Here is a 19,584-nt window from a genome sequence, read left to right on the forward strand (position 1 = left end):
AAAAAGCATGCAAAACTGAACAAATGTTTAAGTTGATTACCCTCAACTGTTCTTTCAAGATTGACGTTAATTTGCACACACCACAAAGCGTGGCAACCATAATTACATGATAAATAGCAAGTCGAGATTTTTTACATGTAACCTGGGGTAGTGGAAATATTTCTCAAGGTTTCTCATTGTGATAAATAAGCAGACATTCATGACAACATTTGTGCTGCAACCGGTCTACAAACAGAACTGCAAACTGGTGCCACCACACAAACAGGTAGAGAAATTTGCAGAAATGGTAGTACCAACTAATACTTTGCCCCAGAAAGTTAATGTTGCTTCTGGAAGCAGACCTGCGATGAAGCTGCCCTCAGAGAATAAGGAAACTGGCAATGTTTGAGTAAACTGCCTGCCAGTAATTTATTCAGTTTCTTGCTCCCAGGAACAGGCTTAGTTTGACTCCAAGCCTGGTCCTGCGCCAAGAAATTAGAGGTGGCAGAATTTGGAATAAATGTTTGTCAATTTTTAATTAATGTAGTTTAGTCTCCTCTGGATCACTTATTCACCATAACCAGGAAACAAATTGGTAAATCATAGTAAGATTTTATTTCTCAATAGTTAAGCTTCGCATTTCAGTAACACTTAAGCAAGCCTAACTAGACTATGCTGATGTTTGGTCAATGGAAAAGCATGATAGATCCATTTAGCCTTTCACCATTTTTAGGTCTTGCACCAAACCCCTTCGGTGGTCTGTCGGGAAACCTAGTGTGTACAATACCAATACTTCGAATAGGCTTTGGGTCGGCCCACTGCAGGACTGGTTGCAATCATTTCTATCCATCCAGCGCTTAAATTCGGGGGACTGCTTTGTAACAGCGATAAATGGGAAAGCAAGTGTTTTCTTGTTGTCCAACATATGCTGCTTGCACTCAGTCCTTAATTTCTCGTTTTTAGGTCACAGACTACGAGACAGCGCACGTGACTGGTGTAGCATCTTCCCCAGCCTGGGTACCTGCTAATGACTGCCACACAGAGCTGTAAGTCACATCTATTCCTGTGCATGTACCTGTGAATCCAACATTCTAAAATAAAAAAAACTTTTCATTACAATGTATTCTCGGGATTGCATCACACGGATATTGAGTCTGCTGGGCGCCAGAAAGGTTCCTTTCTAAATCATGCAAGGCACTAAATTGGTCTCTGTGTAGGAAAATGCCACTGTTGGTCTGAATACTCCACCCCCCCCACTCCAAGTTTTGCCTAGTGTTGATGTCAACATTGATTGAAAGTGTGCTGGGACCCTGTTAACCAGGCCCCAGCACCAGTGTTTTCCCTAAAACTGTACCTTTGTCTCCACGATTGGCACAACCCTGGCACACAGTTAAGTCCCTTTTAAAAGGTATCCCTGGTACCAAGGGCCCTCAAGCTTCTCAGCACAATAAACCCACATTGATGCCAGTGTGGGATGTATTGAAAAATGCACACAGAGGGCTTCTTAGAGATGCCCCCTGTATGTTAGCCCAACTGCTTGTATGTGACTGACCAGTCTGTGCCAGCCTGCCACTTCGAGTTTGGCCAAATGAGGAGAGTGCCTTTCTGCACTCTGGTCAGAAACAAAACCTGTTCTGGGTGGATGTGCTTCACACCTCTTCCTTCAGGAACTGTAACACCTTGTGGTGAGCCTCAAAGGCTCAAGCCCAGTGTTACAATGCCCCAAGACACTCCAGCCAGTGGAGATGCCTGCCCCGGACAAGCCCCCACTTTCTGGCAGCAAGTCCAGAGAGATAATGAGAAAAACAAGGAGTCACACCCTCAGCCAGGTCCACCCCTAAGGTGACCAGTGGTGAAGTGACCCCCTCCCTCCCCCCCTTACATGAGAAATCTCTCATCTTGCTTTGGAGGATTAGGCCAAATAGGGATAGAGATGTGCTCCCCTTCCCAGTGGGAGTGGGCACATGGAGGGTGGAGCCACACTCCGGGACAGCAGCCATTGGCTACTGCTCCTTTACCTAAACACACCTAAATTTAGTATTTAAGGGCGACCCTGAACCAAGAGATTGAGATTCCTGGCAAGCTACGAAGGACTGCTGACCTGAAAAACCTTGCAGAGAAGACAGAAGACGCAAACTGCTTTGGCCCCAGCCCTACCGGCATGTCTCCTGCTTCAAAGACCCTGCAAAACAAACAGCGACGCATCCAGCGGGCCCAGCAACCTCTGCCGACTTGGACTGCCTGCACCCAGAAAGGACCAAGAACTCCAGAAGGACAGAAAACCTATCCAACAAGAAAGAAAACAGCTTTAAAGGTACTACCACCTCACTTCAGAAGCTGGAGTCCCCACTATTCTGCACCAGACGCCCCTGGCCCGTGTCCAGAGAAACCATCTAGAGAGGACCCCCAGGTGACTCTGATGAAGTGTACACCCTGGGCTTACCTCTCTGTGCCCCCACAACTATGCCTGCAGAGGGAATCCAGAGCACCCCCTGACCGCGACTGCCTGGGACAAAAAGAGATCCAACGCCTGGAGAAGCACTGCACCTGCAGCCCCCAGGCCTGTGACAAACTGACCACTGGTGCAGCAATGACCAGCAGGTGGCTCTCACCCTTGCCCAGTCGGTGGCTTACCCGAGAGGCCCCCCTGTGCCCTGCCTGTAGTGCCTAAGTGACCCCTGGGTCCCTCCATAGAGTTCTATTCAGAAACAGATGCCCTGTTTGCACACTGCACCCAGCTGCCCTGGTGCTGCTGAGGGTGTGGTTTTTGTACCTACTTGGGACTCCTCTAAACACCCAGAGTCTGCCCTCCGACAACGCAGGTACTTACCTGCAAGCAGACTGGAACCGGAATACCCAGTCTCCATAGGCGCACACATTATTTTGGCTCCTGTTTGGCCGCTGCACCTAACCGGCCCTGTGTGCTGGGTGTTTGGGGTTGCCTTGAACACCCAACAGTGGGCTACCTATGCCCCGGAGACTGAACGTGCAAGTGTGGTACTTACCTCAGAAAGTGTACTGTACTTACCTCCCCCAGGAACTGTTGAAAATTCCATAGTTTCCACTTTTAAAATAGCTTTTTGCCATTTTAACAAAAACTGTATGGACTGTTGATTTAATTCAAAGTGTTGAACTTACCTATGCAAAGTACCTTTCATTTAATGTACTTACCTGCTAGATGAATCTTGTGGTTCTATAAATAAACAAAAGATTTTTCTATATAAGCACCTATTGGTCTGGAGTTCAGTCATTGAGCGTGTGTACAACAAATGCTTAACACTACCCTCTGATAAGCCTAACTGCTCAACCACACTACCACAAATAGAGCATTGGTATTATCTATTATTGCCTCCGTCAAGCCTCTTGGGGAAGCCCTGGACTCTGTATATACTAGAACACAATGAGATAGTGTGCAGAGTCAGCTTCCTACACTGAAAAACTACAATTTATTAACATACAACTATAGCTCTACAATCTTCTTGGGGCTTTGATCATCCGACATAATCAGGTTACAGGAGGCTGTAAACTGCAATCTTCAGTGTCAAATTGCTAGTGATGGTAAGGAATCCGCAACAGTCCGTTTTTAGTCACTTTTTCACCATTTGGAGTTGAAGACAGATGACGGGCTTAAAGTGATAAGTCTCCACTACTAGACTTTCAAAGGGCACTGGGCAATCACCATGTGTCTCTTGGTAGTCACCACTTGGAAAGGTTCAGCATCATAAGGAGCATCAGATTTTTGTGCATCTGTCGAGCGATCACCAAATCCTTCTCTGAATGAGATTTCTTTTGTAGGTTTCCTCTTGTCTGCATAAGCTTTCATTTTCAGATTTTTAGCCAAGTCGCTTGTATCAAGCAGTTTTTCACTTATCTCTTGGCTGTCCACTGATGTAACTTGGTTGTCATTGCTCTCTTGAACATCAGTCGCAGGACTTTCACCAGTGGTCTAGTGAAGTGTTGAACAAAATAAGCTTGTAGAGTAGAATTCAATACCATTCTCAAATTAAGCTTTAACAGTTGCAGGCTGCACTGCTTTTAGTGTACTCCTAAAACGCTCAGGTTTACTGATCTGTGGTCATAAACGTGTGATCTTGGATGCCTTCTATTCAGATGCTCCAAAAATTCTTTAAATTCTTTACTGTATAAGGGTGGCCCATTGTCAGACGTTAAAAAGGCTATGCCCCATGCTGCAAATGCCATCAAGTTTTTGATTACTCGCTCACAAGTAGTGGATGAGATATCTTAAACCAAAGGAAAACATTAGTATTCATATACAATCACCATTAAAATATGGCCATTATGAAGTGAACCAAAGAAATTGATTGGTACTCTCCAAGGCATGTTTTGAGAGTTCTGTCACATTGAATATGTTGAGTAACCCTGGTTGGCAGGCAATTAAATTTGTCACAGGCCTGGAGTTATTTTTCAACTTTCATCTAAGCATGAAAACTAAACTGTCTAAGAGAGCTCTTTGTGGGAACAAATACCACAATGTCCTTCAGGAGCCACTTAATCACTTTGTTGCAGTCAGTCAGAAGCAGGATCCTCATCCCTTGTAGTAGAATTCCTTCCTAAGTCATGGACAATTCATTTGACACTTAAGACAATCACACCGCAGTTGTGGAAATATCAACTTCAGCAGGTCACCATCATGACTCATGGCAGCGACAATCTGCACTAACAATACAGCAACTGGTATACTCAATGAAATGAATGTAAGATTCAGCTGTTTTGCATGGAGTACCATGACCCTTTATAGGCACTCTATAAAAGTAGCAAGCAGGATTAATCCTTTCCTGGACAAGGCAGGATCATAATCTTAATACTCATCACTCAATGTGAGGCGCCATCTTAGCTTTTGGATTGCTAAAGATAGTCACCAAAGCTTGATGATCAGTCAGTAGCATAAACAGCTTTCCATACAGAAGAAAATGTTTACGAGCCCATACCACAGCCAAACTCTCTCAGGCTGTAAGCACTGACACTTTTACTAGGATTTGCTACAATACGCAGTTGAACATTTAGGCGTCCACCATGCTGTGCAAGGACAGTGCCTAACCCAACTGTGCTAACATCAGCCACAACCTCTGTATAAAGCTTTGGATTAAAGTATGCCATGTCTAACATTTTCAATGGCATGCTTTATTTTCTTGAAACTTCACATTCTCATGACCATTCAAAATAAACTTTTGTCAACTCTTGTAAAGGAGCACTAACATCAGCAAAATCTTGCGTGCACCTGAAACAGTCATTAATCATGCCAAGAAAAGAACGTACCATTGAAACATCTTGTTGGGTGGGGTCTTCAGCATTTGACAATTTGTATTTTGTGCATGGTCAGGTGCCATACCCCCATCAGAAAAGATATGGCCAAAGAACTTGTGTCTTGGTGAGCTCACTTGTCTGCATTCAAAGTAATTCCTGCAACAATGAGTAACTGACATACTTGTGCGAGAACTCAATCGTGCTACTGCGTAGCGATGAACACTCATGTAATCGCTATAATAGAACACATTCTTAACAGGCTGTATGATACGTCGAATGACACCTTGGTAAAGTTCTGCAGTCAATGTGTCTTTTTATATCTAAGCAAATCAATATAAAAAGGTTTTAAAGCATCTGCATCTTCCTTCCAGTTCCAACTGATGAGAACATTTATTCAAATCAAGTTGAGAAAAGACCTTGGCACCATTCAATTGCATTATATCAACAAAATACAGTCCTGATGTAGTGCTTGTTCATTTGCTTTATTTACCCAACATGCCAATGCATATGGGCACAGCTCCTCCACTGTCCTTTTCGGGTACTACTACTATAGGAGAAATCCATGTGTTGGACTAGTGGAACTCAATATGCTTAATGATTCATCCTCTTTCAACAGCATCTTGTAAATGAAAAGAAATGAGTATGCCTATGAGCAATAGGATGGACATCTCAATGTGCAGCCTTACTGTCCTAGTCCAACTTTCCTAAGCCATGAAAGAATGAAGAGAATTTACTTACTATTTCGTGATGAGCATTGATGTTGTAATGCATAGAAATCAGTCCCATATCAGCAGCCATGAAGAAATTGAGCAAAGAGGCACTGCCACTCTATACTTTGAAGCACATGGATCAGTGTTTGTGCCTTTGTTTCTTATGGTTTCACTGTTGCTAAGGATGAACCTTGACTGATGCAGTCCAAGTGTCGTCTTTGATCTTACACGATGTAAGCTGCAGTAATGGAGTGTTCATTGTATTTCTCTTCAGGCATTATATTTTGCAATGCACCACTGTCGATAATGACATGTTATAGGAAAGTACCATCCTGCCTGGCATGTTACCCCCATTTTCACTGTATATGTTTGTTTTTGCCTATGTGTCACTGGGATCCTGCCAGGCAGGACCCCAGTGCTAATAATGTATGTATGGGTTCCCTGTGTGGTGCCTATCACTGAGGCTCTGCTAACCAGAACCTCAGGGTTTATGCTCTTTGCTTTCTAAAATTCATTGCAGGCTAGTGACTAATTTTACCAATTCTCATTGGCACACTGGAACACCCTTACAATTCCCTTGTATTTGGTACCTAGGTACCTAGGTACCCAGGGTATTGGGGTTCCAGGAGATCCCCATGGGGCGCAGCATTTCTTACACAGGACTGCCACTGCAGTCAGAGTGAAATAACGGCCACGTTATTTCACAGCCATTTTCACTGCACATAAGTAACTTATAAGTCACCTATATGTCTAACCCTCACTTGGTGAAGGTTAGGTGCAAAGTTACTTAGTGTGTGGGCTCCCTGGCACTAGCCAAGGTGCCCCCACATTGTTCAGGGCGAATGTCCCGGACTGAGTGTGGGGACACCATTACACGCGTGCACTACATATAGGTCACTACCTATATGTAGCGTCACAATGGTAACTCCAAACATGGCCATGTAACATGTCTAGGATCATGGAATTGTCACCCCCAATACCATTCTGGTATTGGGGGTGACAATTCCATGCATCTCTGGGTCTCTAGCACAGAACCTGGGTACTGCCAAACTGCCTTTCAGGGGTCTCCACTGCAGCTGCTGCCAGCCCCTCAGACCGGTTTCGGCCCCGCTGGGGCCTGGGCAGCCTGGTCCCAGGAAGGCAGAACAAAGGATTTCCTCTGAGAGAGGAAATAGGTGTGAAGGGCTGGGGAGGAGTAGCCTCCCCCAGCCTCTGGAAATGCTTTGATGGCACAGATGGTGACCATCTCTGCATAAGCCAGTCTACACCGGTTCAGGGATCCCTCAGCCCTGCTCTGGCGCAAAACTGGACTAAGGAAAGGGGCGTGACCACTTGCCTGACCAGCAACTCCCAGGGGAGGTGCCCAGAGCTCCTCCAGTGTGTCCCAGACCTCTGCCATCTTGGATTCAGAGGTGTTGGGGCACAATGGACAGCTCTGAGTGGCCAGTGCCAGCAGGAGACGTCAGAGACCCCTCCTGATAGATGCTTACCTCTTGGTAGCCTAGCCTCCTTTCTCAGAAGCCAAACCTCCTTTTTGTGCTATTTAGGGTCTCTCCTCTGGGCTATTCCTCAGATAACGAATGCAAGAGCTCACCAGAGTTCCTCTGCACTTCCCTCTTCGACTTCTGCCAAGGATCGACCGCTGACTGCTCCAGGACGCCTTCAAAACTGCAACAAAGTAGCAAGATGACTACCAGCAACATTGTAGCGCCTCATCCTGCCGGCTTTCGACTGTTTCCTGGTGGTGCATGCTCTGAGGGCTGTCTGCCTTCACCCTGCACTAGAAGCCAAGACAATCTACTGTGGGTCGACGGAATCTTCCCCCTGCCAACGCAGGCACCAAACTTCTGCATCACTGGTCCTCTGGATCCCGTCATCCTGACTAGCGTGGTCCCTGGAACACATGTGCTGGGTCCAAGTGTCTCCCACAGTCCAGTGGCCCTTCTGTCCAAATTTGGTGGAGGTAAGTCCTTACCTCCCCACACCAGACAGCAAGCCTGTGTACTGCGTGATTTGCAGCTGCTCTGGCTTCTGTGCACTTTTCCAGGACTTACTTTGTGCACAGCCTAGCCTGGGTCCCCAGCACTCCGTCCTGCATTGCCCAACTCGCTGAGTTGGACTCTGACGTCGTGGGACCTTCCTTTGTGACTGAGTCGACCGCTGTCCTCAGATCTTCTAAGTGCCTGTTCCGGTAATTCTGTGGGTGCTGCCTGCTTCTGCTGGGGCTCTCCATGTTGCCGAGCACCCCCCTCAGTCTCCTCCAAGGGGAGGCATCCTGGTCCTTCCTGGTCCCCAGGAGCACCCAAAATCCTCAACCGCGACTCTTGCAGCTAGCAAGGCTTGTTTGCAGTATTTGTGTGGAAACACTTCTGCATCCTCCAGCACGCTGTGGGACATCTTCTGACCAAAGGAGAAGTTCCTGGCACCTTCCGTTCTTGCAGAATCTTCAGCTTCTTCCACCCAGAGGCAGCCCTTTTGCACCTTCATCTGGGGTTTAGCGGGCTCCTGCCCCCCCGGACACTTGCGAGACTCTTGGACTTGGTCCCCTTTTACAGGTCCTCAGGTTCAGGAATCAGTCTACAGTGCTTTGGTAGCAGTTGTGGTTCTTGCAGAATCCCCTATCACAACGATACGGTCTTTCTGGGGTAGTAGGGTATCTTTACTCCTACTTTTCAGGGTCTTGGGGTGGGGTATTTTGGACACCCTTCCTGTTTTCTCACAGTCCCAGCGACCCTCTACAATCTCCCATAGGCCTGGGGTCCATTCATAATTCGCATTCCACTTGGAGTATATGGTTTGTGTTGCCCCTAGACCTATGTCTATCTATTTCATCCTATTGTGATTCTACATTGTTTGCACTACTTTTCTTACTGTTACGTGCCTGTTTTGGGTTGGTGTACATATAATTTGTGTATATTACTTACCTCCTAAGTGAGGGTATCCTCTGAGATACATTTGGCATATTGTCACTAAAATAAAGTACCTTTATTTTTAGTAACTCTGCGTATTGTGTTTTCTTATGATATTGTGCTATATGATATAAGTGGTATAGTAGGAGCTTTGCATGTCTCCTAGTTCAGCCTAAGCTGCTTTGCCATAACTACCTCCAACAGCCTAAGCTGCTAGAAACACCTCTATTCTACTAATAAGGGATAACTGGACCTGGCACAAGGTGTAAGTAAACATCGAAGTGGCACAATCACGTTCTTCACTTTCACTTATTGAGAACTGAAGAACTGTGATGATTGATGACTTTCTACTTCATTGGGTTTCTCCCATAGTAGTACTCCAAAAAGTACAGTGAAGGTGCTTTGCGCATGCGCGTTGCCATGCACCAGGGAAATAAAGCAATTGAACAAGAACATCCAAGGCTGCACATTGCTGACTTAATGTAATTGAATGGTGGACAGGTCTTTACTCGATTTGAATAAAGATTATCAGTTGGAAACTGAAGAAAGATGCAGCCGCATGACAAAGTTTTACACATTTGTTTGTTTAGGCTGTTTAGGTATAAAACAATGTTTTGGTCAACTGATGTCGCCATGTGGGCATGCATCGAACATTGCTTCTGGAATGCTTTGGCGGTCATTTTGTCTTCACACCATGGTGCACTTTTCCTTCGCTTTACACATCACAGAATGGCTCTTTCGCACAGCCTTTACATATCCTTCCAATGGAGAGACTTTCTTTCATGTGGAAATGAAAATCCACATCTAAAACAACTTTGTTTAGACACCACTTTTGTCCTTCAGTCTTGTTTCGAATTACTTTTCACCCTGGGCACCTCTAGTCACCATGTCACGTCCCTCCGATCTGACACCCATCAACACTCACTCGAGAGTTTCTCAGCATTTGTCAGCTGAATTGGACAAGCATCCATTGATACCCAAGCCACATGGCTTCATCGTTAAATTCATTGAAGTTTCAGTATCTGATGTGTCCAGCCTTTCTGCAAATTGATTGTTTCACCAACTGACATTCTGGACTGGAAATTTCATCTCATTCAAGGTTTGCCACTTGACTGAAATTGAGATTCAACGCATTCTTAATGTGATTGTATGCAATTGTCAGTTCTCTGCATTTTCTTTATGATTTCCACACCATCAAGACTGAGATTTAATAATATTTCATTAGACTCTTCAAGTGCATAAATGAAGATTTCAAATCTCTATTGAGGCCAATTTATTGCCAATATTTTGCTTTTTCGCTGTATTGAAAGGTGGCGTGTCAGGAAGGTGGCAGCATTGTAGACCAGTATGGAACTTACGGACGTCATGATCGGAGCTCTCCCTAGCCCCTGCCCTCCCAATCCCGCTGCCACACCACCCTATGTCCCCTCCCCCTCCCCCCCCCTTGCAAACCTGGTTGAATCCGCCTGTTGCTTGCCATTGGCTTAGTGGTTTGTAACTCATTTTCTTGCTTTCCATTTGCTGCCTTTATTGGAGTATCCGGAGTGCTCTTTCTGTAAAGAGGCCTGTAAACCTTAGTCACATTTGCTGTGCATCCAAAAAGAGAGGTCAGATGTCAGGCATCGTCTTCCAAGGGATCTGGTTTACTTTTCTTTCTCAGACCTCAAAGTGAGGATTTAGGTGACCAATCTTGCTGGATACTAGAAGTAGGAAAGTTTTTTCTAGGACACGACGACATTTAAATTAACTGTTTAAGTAGTTCAGAATATATTAGAATTAGGAACACAAATCAAGCACATTGTTATTTCTGAAGTGTGTTATAAGCATACTTTAATATGATCAAAACAAGTCATTACCTTAGATGATGCAATTTCCACACATTTTCATCTGTACTCTATAGATTTTAGTAAAACTACATTTGTGCAAATGTAAGGGTTATTTCAACTGGAAGTGTGTTGTCTGCAATGGCAGCGTACTATCACACCATGAATACCTCACTATGGCATACCTATCTACTCTGCCGCTACACTTTACCCCACTGGATAGAGATAGCATACCTATCTACTCTGCCGCTACACTTTACCCCACTGGATAGAGAGATATATATAGATATATATAGATATATATAGTCAACTCGTAAGGGCAGGGGTTAAAAATTAACAAATGTATAATTTCCATCCATTTCATCCCTGAATAAGACTGGAGATGGGACTAAACAAATGTGGTTCAAGGACACTGAAATGAAGCTTTAGTTGCCACATTTGCAGAGACATCCAGCCTTTAAGTGTGCAGACAGCAAACCTATGAAAACAGAATACGATTCCTGGAGTTAAGAAACTGAAAAAGCTGTGCGATCTAGTTGACTGAAGCACCCATACTACGGTCATCTCAGCTTGAGACAAGCTCTTGAGTATCCCTAAAGCTCAATCCTGAACGCCAACTTAATGCTTAAGGTTCTCTGGAGGGTTCTCAGAAACAGATAATCACTGCCCCATTTCAGCCACCCTGCCTTCTTGCCTTACTACCCAATTTCACTTCTGGCTTTGCGAGCACTGTAGTCAAGACTTCCTGCAAAGACCCATTAAGTGAATTTTGCAGTGTTTGCATTTTGCACATGCCTTACGGGCCTCCACAGATTGGCATGATTGTTCTTTAAATAGAATTAAAATGTTTTCCTCTAGTCCTTCCTTCATTCAGACTTGAGTAGATTTTAGCAATAGAAGTATTTCTGTAACCTTTGTCAACACTTCTGCACTTTAGATGAATGGATAGTGAATTAGAAAAGGCAACCATCTGTCAATTTTGGCAGCGAGAAGTTTTGAGCTGAGCCCTCCCTACTTTTGGTGAGTCAAGAGATGCTAAAAAGGTCCTATAACTGCCCTGTTAGCTGAGGAGGCTAGGATCTTGGTCAGTACATGGAATTTGAAACAATGGGACATTGCCACATTACCCTATTCTGGAAATGCAGCCATATTCCCCTCAGTACATGCCAAATAATAGTGTGCTAGCGAGACTTATTACTTTGAGAAACTGGTTGGGCTAGTTTCTAGGGTACCAATACAAACACTTCCACACTAATGGTTCATATGGCACTGAATGGCTTAGGGACAGGAAGAAAAAAAATGGCTAGTCTGATGGAATCTTACCAAGACACTAGTTTTCTCAGTCTAGGGCACCCAACAAACTCCTTTACGGAGAAACGCTCCCCTATTTCTGGTCAGGAACTAGACCCAAATCTGATCTGCACTAGAGGCAACAAAGAAACACTTGGAAAAACTATGGCCCTTCCTCCTGGAATCACTGGTCAATCACCCTTGACAGACAGGTTTCTGGAGAAAAGCTTGAGAAATCCACTTGGTCTCAGAATTTCCATTTTGGACATCAACAGGCTTCGATTTTGCAGAGAGGAAACTAATTTGGCCATCACCACTGCATGAGCCAAGATCTAACAAGTTGCAACAAAAAAAAAATAGACTTCCTTTCAAAGAGTTGAGCATTTTATTACGACCCTTAAGGATCGGCAGAGAAAGGCAGTTTGGCAAAATGCTTCCAGTGTTATCCTTTGCCACCCTATGAGTGAACAAATGGCACAAAGCATGCACAATCACTTCAATGCTTCCATCTGCCAAATACCCTGAGAATGTATGCCTCGACAATAAATACATCGAGTCTCATTTTCAGCTGAAGTTAGGCAAGCAGTTCGCTCAACTTTATGAACTACGAAACATAAGGTTGCTTTCACAATAAGTTAAGCTTCCTTCTCTGGTACTGTACTATGGAATGCTTTCCTCTGAGAACATAGTAATGTGCAGGATAGCCTGAGGAAATGCAAAGGGCCACACCAGAATGCCCCAACATTCAAGATCTATTGTAATCTCAAGCAGGATTAGTACAGGATTCCTGTCAGATACACAACATCAATAACGTCTTACTTCAGGACTGACGCAATAGATCAGGGACTACCTCCACCCTTTTTGGCTACACACGAAGGCATGAGACCGACACCAATTAACTACATTGGGTCACTTCATGTATTAGTAAGTCCTGGCTGGATTAGTTTGGAATGTTCAGCGGGCACAGGGCAAGAAAACGTGCTTTAGGCAAATCATGCAGAAGTTCAGAAGTTGAAGCTGCATTTAAGCAGCTTGCTTCCACACCTCCTTAAGAAGTATTTTGCAATAACATGAATGAACAGGACAATAACCAGCTGTTAGTGCACTCCCAATACCTTTGTATGCAACTTAACAGCCAGGGAGAAGTAAGAATATCTAGAATTAATGTCCGAGCAAAAAAGTGCAGCGGAACCCTGGAAACAAATGGAGGTCCCCAACATTGGTACATGTGGTATTTTTGCAGTCAGAGAGTGATACCTGGGCAAAATCTGGCCTGGAACAAGCCCCGAATTGTAATAAGTACTTCGTTATTTAAATGTTTTGAGAGTTCTTTGAAGTAGTGAGATGCAGTCAAGATGCAGGTAAAGTGCGAAAAACATTTCTTGCATAAATCGGTTCACTAACAAGTGCTCTGGCCTCAACTCCGTTTAAATTGATCCGATCACCCAACAAATTAATCTCATGCCTACAATAATCAAGAACGCATTCCCTTGAGTCTTGGACAGATCAAGGAATCTGCAGAACTATTAATGGCAAAAAAAATTTAACTAAGAGGTGCTGTAAGCGCACTACTTCTGGCACGTTTCTTCCAGCGGTTGACAAAATACTGTGTACCTCCTGCAAACCACAAGACTGTAAAAAGGCCATATTTAGAACACGAAGAAAGAATATATCTGTAAAGTTTGTGCTTTATGTACTCCCACCTCCCTTCATTCAAACCAGAAGACATCGTATATCTAGTTTACATTTGTAAACAGACATGACCTGTTTACCTAAATCCACCTCATGAAAGGCAATCCCCCAAGTATGATTAATTCTGCGTATTAATCTTTAAGTGTTATGTAGTGAGAGTATTTCTATTTCACCTTAACTCTCCCCTTTCATTTCCAGAGCAAAAACCTTGGGAGGGAAATCAAAATGTGCATTTACCCACTGCCTTGCACACTCCAGTGGCGAGATCCATTTGATATCCACGGCTGCATTCACACTTGTAGCCGCCTTTCAAGTTCACACAAATCTGACTACAGATTCCAGGATTGTGACATTCATCAATATCTAGGGAAGAAAACAGCAACGTAAGGAGAGTCAGACTAGTAACCACGCATAGCATCCATTTATAACACTCAATTATTAGACAAGTTGTGCACAGCCAATTAGGCCAAACGACAATAACTTCCAAGTGCAAAATTAAATACTCGCCGTTAGTGCTACGAAAACATTAAATCCCACTAATCCCCATCACCTAGTCTGTGGGACATCAACTTGCCTCCGCATGTTTTCCTGTCAATTAGCTCAAAGCCGGCTGGGCATTCACATTCATAGCCTATGATCAAGTCCCTGCAGATGTGTGAGCAGCCGCCATTATTTACTAGACACTCATTTAGATCTACGAGGGAAAGAAAGAATTAGGTTAGTCCATAAATACAGGTGCTCCACAGCAGCACTAAGCACATAAGGGCCACACGTTGAAAATTCACATCAGTAGGCTATCAAACGAACTCAAAGCAAAGACAACGGAATTCGTCAAAAGCCAACTAGTGATTAACCGTATGTCTGGAGTCACCCGATGAAGAGCTGGAAAATAAAGTTTTCACTAACATTTATTTATAGGTGACTAAGACTCATCTCCACCCTGCCTTCATTAACTTTGCTGTTCGGACTCCTGATTTTCACCATGATCACAGTCAAGATGCCCAAAGTGATGACTTGCGCATAGGACAGGCTCCCATGCATCTTGTGTAAGATCTAGACTACTTAATACAGTCATAGGTCAAACTTCAATGGTATGAGACCCTGCAAATAGAGATACAATTTGTACCAAATGACTACTTTTTTTACCACAGGCAGACAGCTGGAGAGATTGTAGCTTTACCTTCGCAAAAAGACCACGTATAATAGTGCACTAAAGGAATGCACCATGATAGGAGACTGTGCTACTAAAGACAAACTGAGTAAAGTGAAACAATTCAGCGAAAATATGCTTAGAAGGAAAACATTGCACTGATAGCAAGTAAGTTCCTACTGGGCCATTTTTTTTTTCTTCAAAATATTATATTTTAGTATGCATAAAATAAACATTTTATAACAAAAACGGGTAAAAAAGAGATTATTACAGTAGCCCACATTAAGTCAACTGTGATAAGTGTCATACATGTATATACAAGTCAGGTGCTGGTGGGTGTCCAGGCTTGGTTCAGGAGAGGAAGTTGTGAGGTATTGTTAACTTGGTAACAAATGCATATGATGGGGCATGGTTGGGAGGGGTTGGGCAAAGCATGCATACATTTAGATGTAAAGTGCTTTAGTATGTTGGCTAATACTAGCGGAGTCACCCTGGGAGCGATGGCGAATGCTCATTGGTGAAGCAGTGAAAGGAGGGTTTCCTGTGGTGCATGGCAGCAATGCTGGTGGGGTCGTGGCGCACACATTGAAATGGAGGGGCTAACTACGCTCCTCTCTTGAGGAAAATGTGACATATGGGTGGCCTATTTAAGGGAGGGGGAGAGGGGCATCAGGAGTTTGTGCAGGCATCTCACCTCTTCAAAACGAAGGGTCTCCTCTTCAGTTACTCCCCACTTCAACAATGCCCCCTGCCATGGCGCCACCAAGGGGGTGGTAGGAGATCACCAATGCAATGTAGCAGTAAGATGTTGACTAGTCCATAAAGTGACATTCCCAGCTTGTGGTAGGACCGAAACTGCTCTGCAAAGATTCTTATACATGACTTCAGGTAGCTGGCATATTACTTCCATTCAAACCTCCTCTTCCCACTTCTGCATCAGTACAAATCCCAAGACTTCCCCCCCCCCATATTAAAAAGAAAAAGGAGCATATGGGTGGGATTATTTCATTATGGAAACTAAGAACAGTGTGCTAGGAACAAGGCTGCCTGAGGATAAGGAGTAACAATCACTAAATAGCAGTAATTTAGAGGCCTCGTTCATCAGCTTAATTTGAAGATGTGGAGAGGGAAGGAACATCTTCCCCTGCCATTGGAGAAGAGGGTTTGCCTATTTGTGGAAGTGAAGATGCTGGGAACATGCAGATGTTGCAACCAGGTTAGGGTCCCAAGGAAGACCAATAACCGCGTGTATGGGGAATGCTGTGAACAGGCTACTCTGCCCCGTTCCACTGGTCAACACATCACCAACTTGGTGTTCTAATTGTCGGCATGGGATGTGGTAGAGGTGGCAGAGTGTTCAATGAAGGGTGGGGGGTGTTCCACTTATGGGCTAGGTGGTCTCAGTGTCATGCTTCATCATTTGACTACATACCCCCACCTGGTAAGATGATACCACCTGGGCAGACTCAACCTGGTTTGAAAAACTGAGGGAGTGCTGAAAATGTATCTTTCTGGATAGAGCGGGATCCAGTTGAAAGGGAATATAGGCTTAAATTACCTCACAAATCACCTGTATAACTTAATCCTTTAACAATAGTGTTTGTTGGTAAGATTAAAAACATTTGAGACAATTTTGAATGTAATGATTTAAGGTGTCGTCCAAATCTATATGGCAAACATGTTTCTGCCCTCTATGGCAGAACTGGTCTGGGGCATTCGTGAGGGCCTAGGATCCCACCTATTTATGGGGCTGGCTGGCTAAGCTAAAGAGTGAGCAAATTTGTTGAAATGCACACTGGGCCTACAGGTTTGAGAAAACAGGGAAGGCCCTATGATGAATCACAGTGAATGCAGAAGGTTAGCTGTAGTCTGAAGTGGGAGACTACTTTGTGGTGTGCTAGTCTTTAACAGCCAGTCATCGAGTTATGGGAAGACAGAAACCCCCTAACCTGTGCAGATGAGCTGCAACCACTGCCATCACTTTCTTGAACACCCAAGGGGCACTGGAAGGCTGGAGGGGAGCATGGTAAACTGAAAGTGCTCGTGACCTACCACAAAACGCAAGTAGTGCCTGTGGGCAGGCAAGATGGGTATATGGAAGTAAGCGTCCTGCATGTCCAAGGTTACCAGCCTCCTGGGTACAAAGACGACAGGAACTGAGCCAGGGTGAGCATTTTTTTACTTCTTGTGGAAGAGATTAATGGCCCAAAGGTCTAGGATAAGACGTAGGCCCTTGTACTTTTGGGCACCAGAAAGTAGCGGGAATAAACCACAACATCCTTCTGGTGCAGGGACCCTCTGGCTCCCTTGGCCAAGAGCTGGTATTTTAAGTGCCGGATGATCCTCAGGTAAGCAGCTGTGGGATGTGGCATGGCTGGAGGGGCATTCAGGAAGGGGAGGGAGTAGCACTTTCGGACAATCTGCAAAATCCACCTGTTGTGATGGATTCCCGGTGGGGCAGGTGATGGTGGATCCTGCCTCCAATGGGTCTGAGATTTTTTTAGGGGGAGGCTGGATGGCCTAGGAAGGATTGGAGGCCGCTACAGGGGAAAGCGGTACTGGGCAAACGGTCCACTGTCCCATAGCCAGTGGGATTCCACATCCACGGCCACACAGTGGCTGGGTAGCATGTGCTGGCAGGGTAAAGACAACAGGGAGCCCCTTCTTTGGCCACGAAAGGGGCAAAAAGGGAACTGGTGGGTGAGGGTCAGCCCTTCGGCCAAGGGACTGAGCTGAAGCCGGAGACTCGAACCTTGAAACTCCCTGAACCTCTAGGGCAGAATCTGCTTCGTCTCTGGAGAGACGAGTGCCATCGAAGGGCACGTCCTTAAGGAATTGTTGGACAGTCCCTGAAAAATGGCCGGTGCCTCCTTTAGGGCCTGCGGCACCTGTGCGACTGTATCCCACAATAAATGTACTGCCTTATTTCCCCCAGTGTAGTATTTTTGTTTGGTGCATAAAATGTTGTATTCCACTCTGTTGATGTCTAGAGCATGGACCTCCTTCCAGGCCAGTGTTCGCTTGCGCCACACTTTTTGTGAACCTGACTGCGCCTCTTTAAAGGCTTACCTGCCTTCCGGTTGATGTTGCTATTCCCATTTCAGTTTGGCAGTGAGTGATATGAACTTGCCCTGTATAACAGCCTTCAATGTGTCCCACAGTAGGGGGAAAGGATGTCAGGCGTGTCATTTGTGTCAAGGAAGGAGTGCATGTGTCAGTAATTGCAGTGATGTTGGAGTTTTATGTAGCAGTTTATGGTTGAGATGCCAATTGTGGGCCTGAGGTGTGCTGTTGTAGATGTGCAGTGTGTTGGGGACATGGTCCGAAAGTGTGGCTACGCCTATTTCTACTGCTGTGGTAGTCCGTGAAGCAGGCTGAAGTAAGGAAAAGGTCTATTGTGGCATAGGTTTGGTGAGCTGCTGAAAAATGTGTGCAGACCTTCACTGTTGGATTACTCAGATGCCGCACATCCACCAGTACTATGTCCTTTAACCATTAAAGGACTGCAGCAGAGAAGGCCCTTTTGCCCAGTCCTCTGTGTGGACTTACCCATAAGTTCATCCTGGAACAGGTTAAAAATCGCTCCAATAATTTTTCAACTGCAGGGGTGGTCATCACTGGGCCTATAGTATCCAGGAGGACGGCCTCTTGGGGGATTGTTTGGGACATAGATGTTGTGAACTTGTATGTGTTAAGTGCAATGCAAAGAGCCAGAAGCCTCCCCAGTGGCTCTGCCTGCGTTTGGATGACAGCCTGGCTAGTAAGACTAACCACTCCTGCCAATTTTCTCATGCCTGAAGAAAAGTATTGGTGATCAATCCAACAGGACCTTAAGCGCTTCCAATCTGCTTTAAGGAGGGGGGGTTTACTAAATGAGGCAGACATTTTATTTAGCATCTTCAATCATGGAGAGAAACACCAGACACTCGACCAGAGTTAAGGTGCTGGCCATTTAAGGTAATTACTCTGTTCATAAACAGAGGATCTCTTTAATCCATCAAAGTAGGGACTAGGCAACTAACCATACCATTTCCTGGACAAGGCTGTGTGAACTATAGAACTTGCAGTTTGTATGTCAGGCATCAAGCAGGAAGGAGTGAGGGGGTGGATACAAGGAAATACAATTGGACAGTTTGTGCAAGTTGTTGGGATTGTTCTAGAGTGACTATCCTTTGGCCCAGGTCTCCCAACTCTTAATGTCTGACATCCGATGCCATCACTCAGGGTACCAATTAATGTCAAGGAAGGCCTGGGTTACCGGTGCCCATTCTTCCAATAGATCCATGGTGTTTACAGCTGGATGTGAACTGGCTGTAGGTCAACCATCCAGAGATGGTTCATGTTTTTTCGAAGGAGGGCAGGGGTGGTTTACTAAGGATATCTTTGAGGGTGGTGTATTTGTTGCAGTTAGTAGCCATAACTGCTGAGGACCATCTGGAGACTGGTTGTGTCACCTCTGGGACTGTAAACAGATTATGCTGTCGTCCCAGTCTCCTTATAGACTATGGTCCCTGTGTGACTGGCTTCTCCAAATGCAGTACTGGTCCAAGAGTGCCAAGAATCCAACCACTGTACAGTCTATGCCTTCCGAGAGGGGCCGGACGCTCCCTAGTTCCTCAAAGCAATTGGCACCCCTCTGTAGCTGGTTGGGCAGCCACCTCAGGGCACAGGTGGAGTGCGTCAATATTCCTTCTCTCCCCTCCTCCCCCCACCAGGAGTTTCACCACTTCCCTCACTAGGCCTAACAGTCAATGGCGTCCCACCTG

General features: G+C 45.1%; 1 protein-coding gene across 2 annotated transcripts in view; it reads right to left on the reverse strand.

The window, feature by feature from the left end:
* Positions 1-19,584, reverse strand: part of VLDLR (very low density lipoprotein receptor) — a 309,483-nt gene that overhangs the window by 110,057 nt on the left and 179,842 nt on the right. For both annotated transcript variants that reach the window (XM_069228453.1, XM_069228463.1), the window contains exons 8-9: positions 14,243-14,362; positions 13,906-14,031 (exon numbers count right to left, since the gene is read on the reverse strand). In XM_069228453.1, coding sequence (XP_069084554.1) covers positions 13,906-14,031; positions 14,243-14,362 — 246 coding nt within the window. The remainder of the gene's footprint in view (positions 1-13,905; positions 14,032-14,242; positions 14,363-19,584) is intronic.

Source organism: Pleurodeles waltl, chromosome 1_1, assembly GCF_031143425.1.
Source record: "Pleurodeles waltl isolate 20211129_DDA chromosome 1_1, aPleWal1.hap1.20221129, whole genome shotgun sequence".
Taxonomy (NCBI): domain Eukaryota; kingdom Metazoa; phylum Chordata; class Amphibia; order Caudata; family Salamandridae; genus Pleurodeles; species Pleurodeles waltl.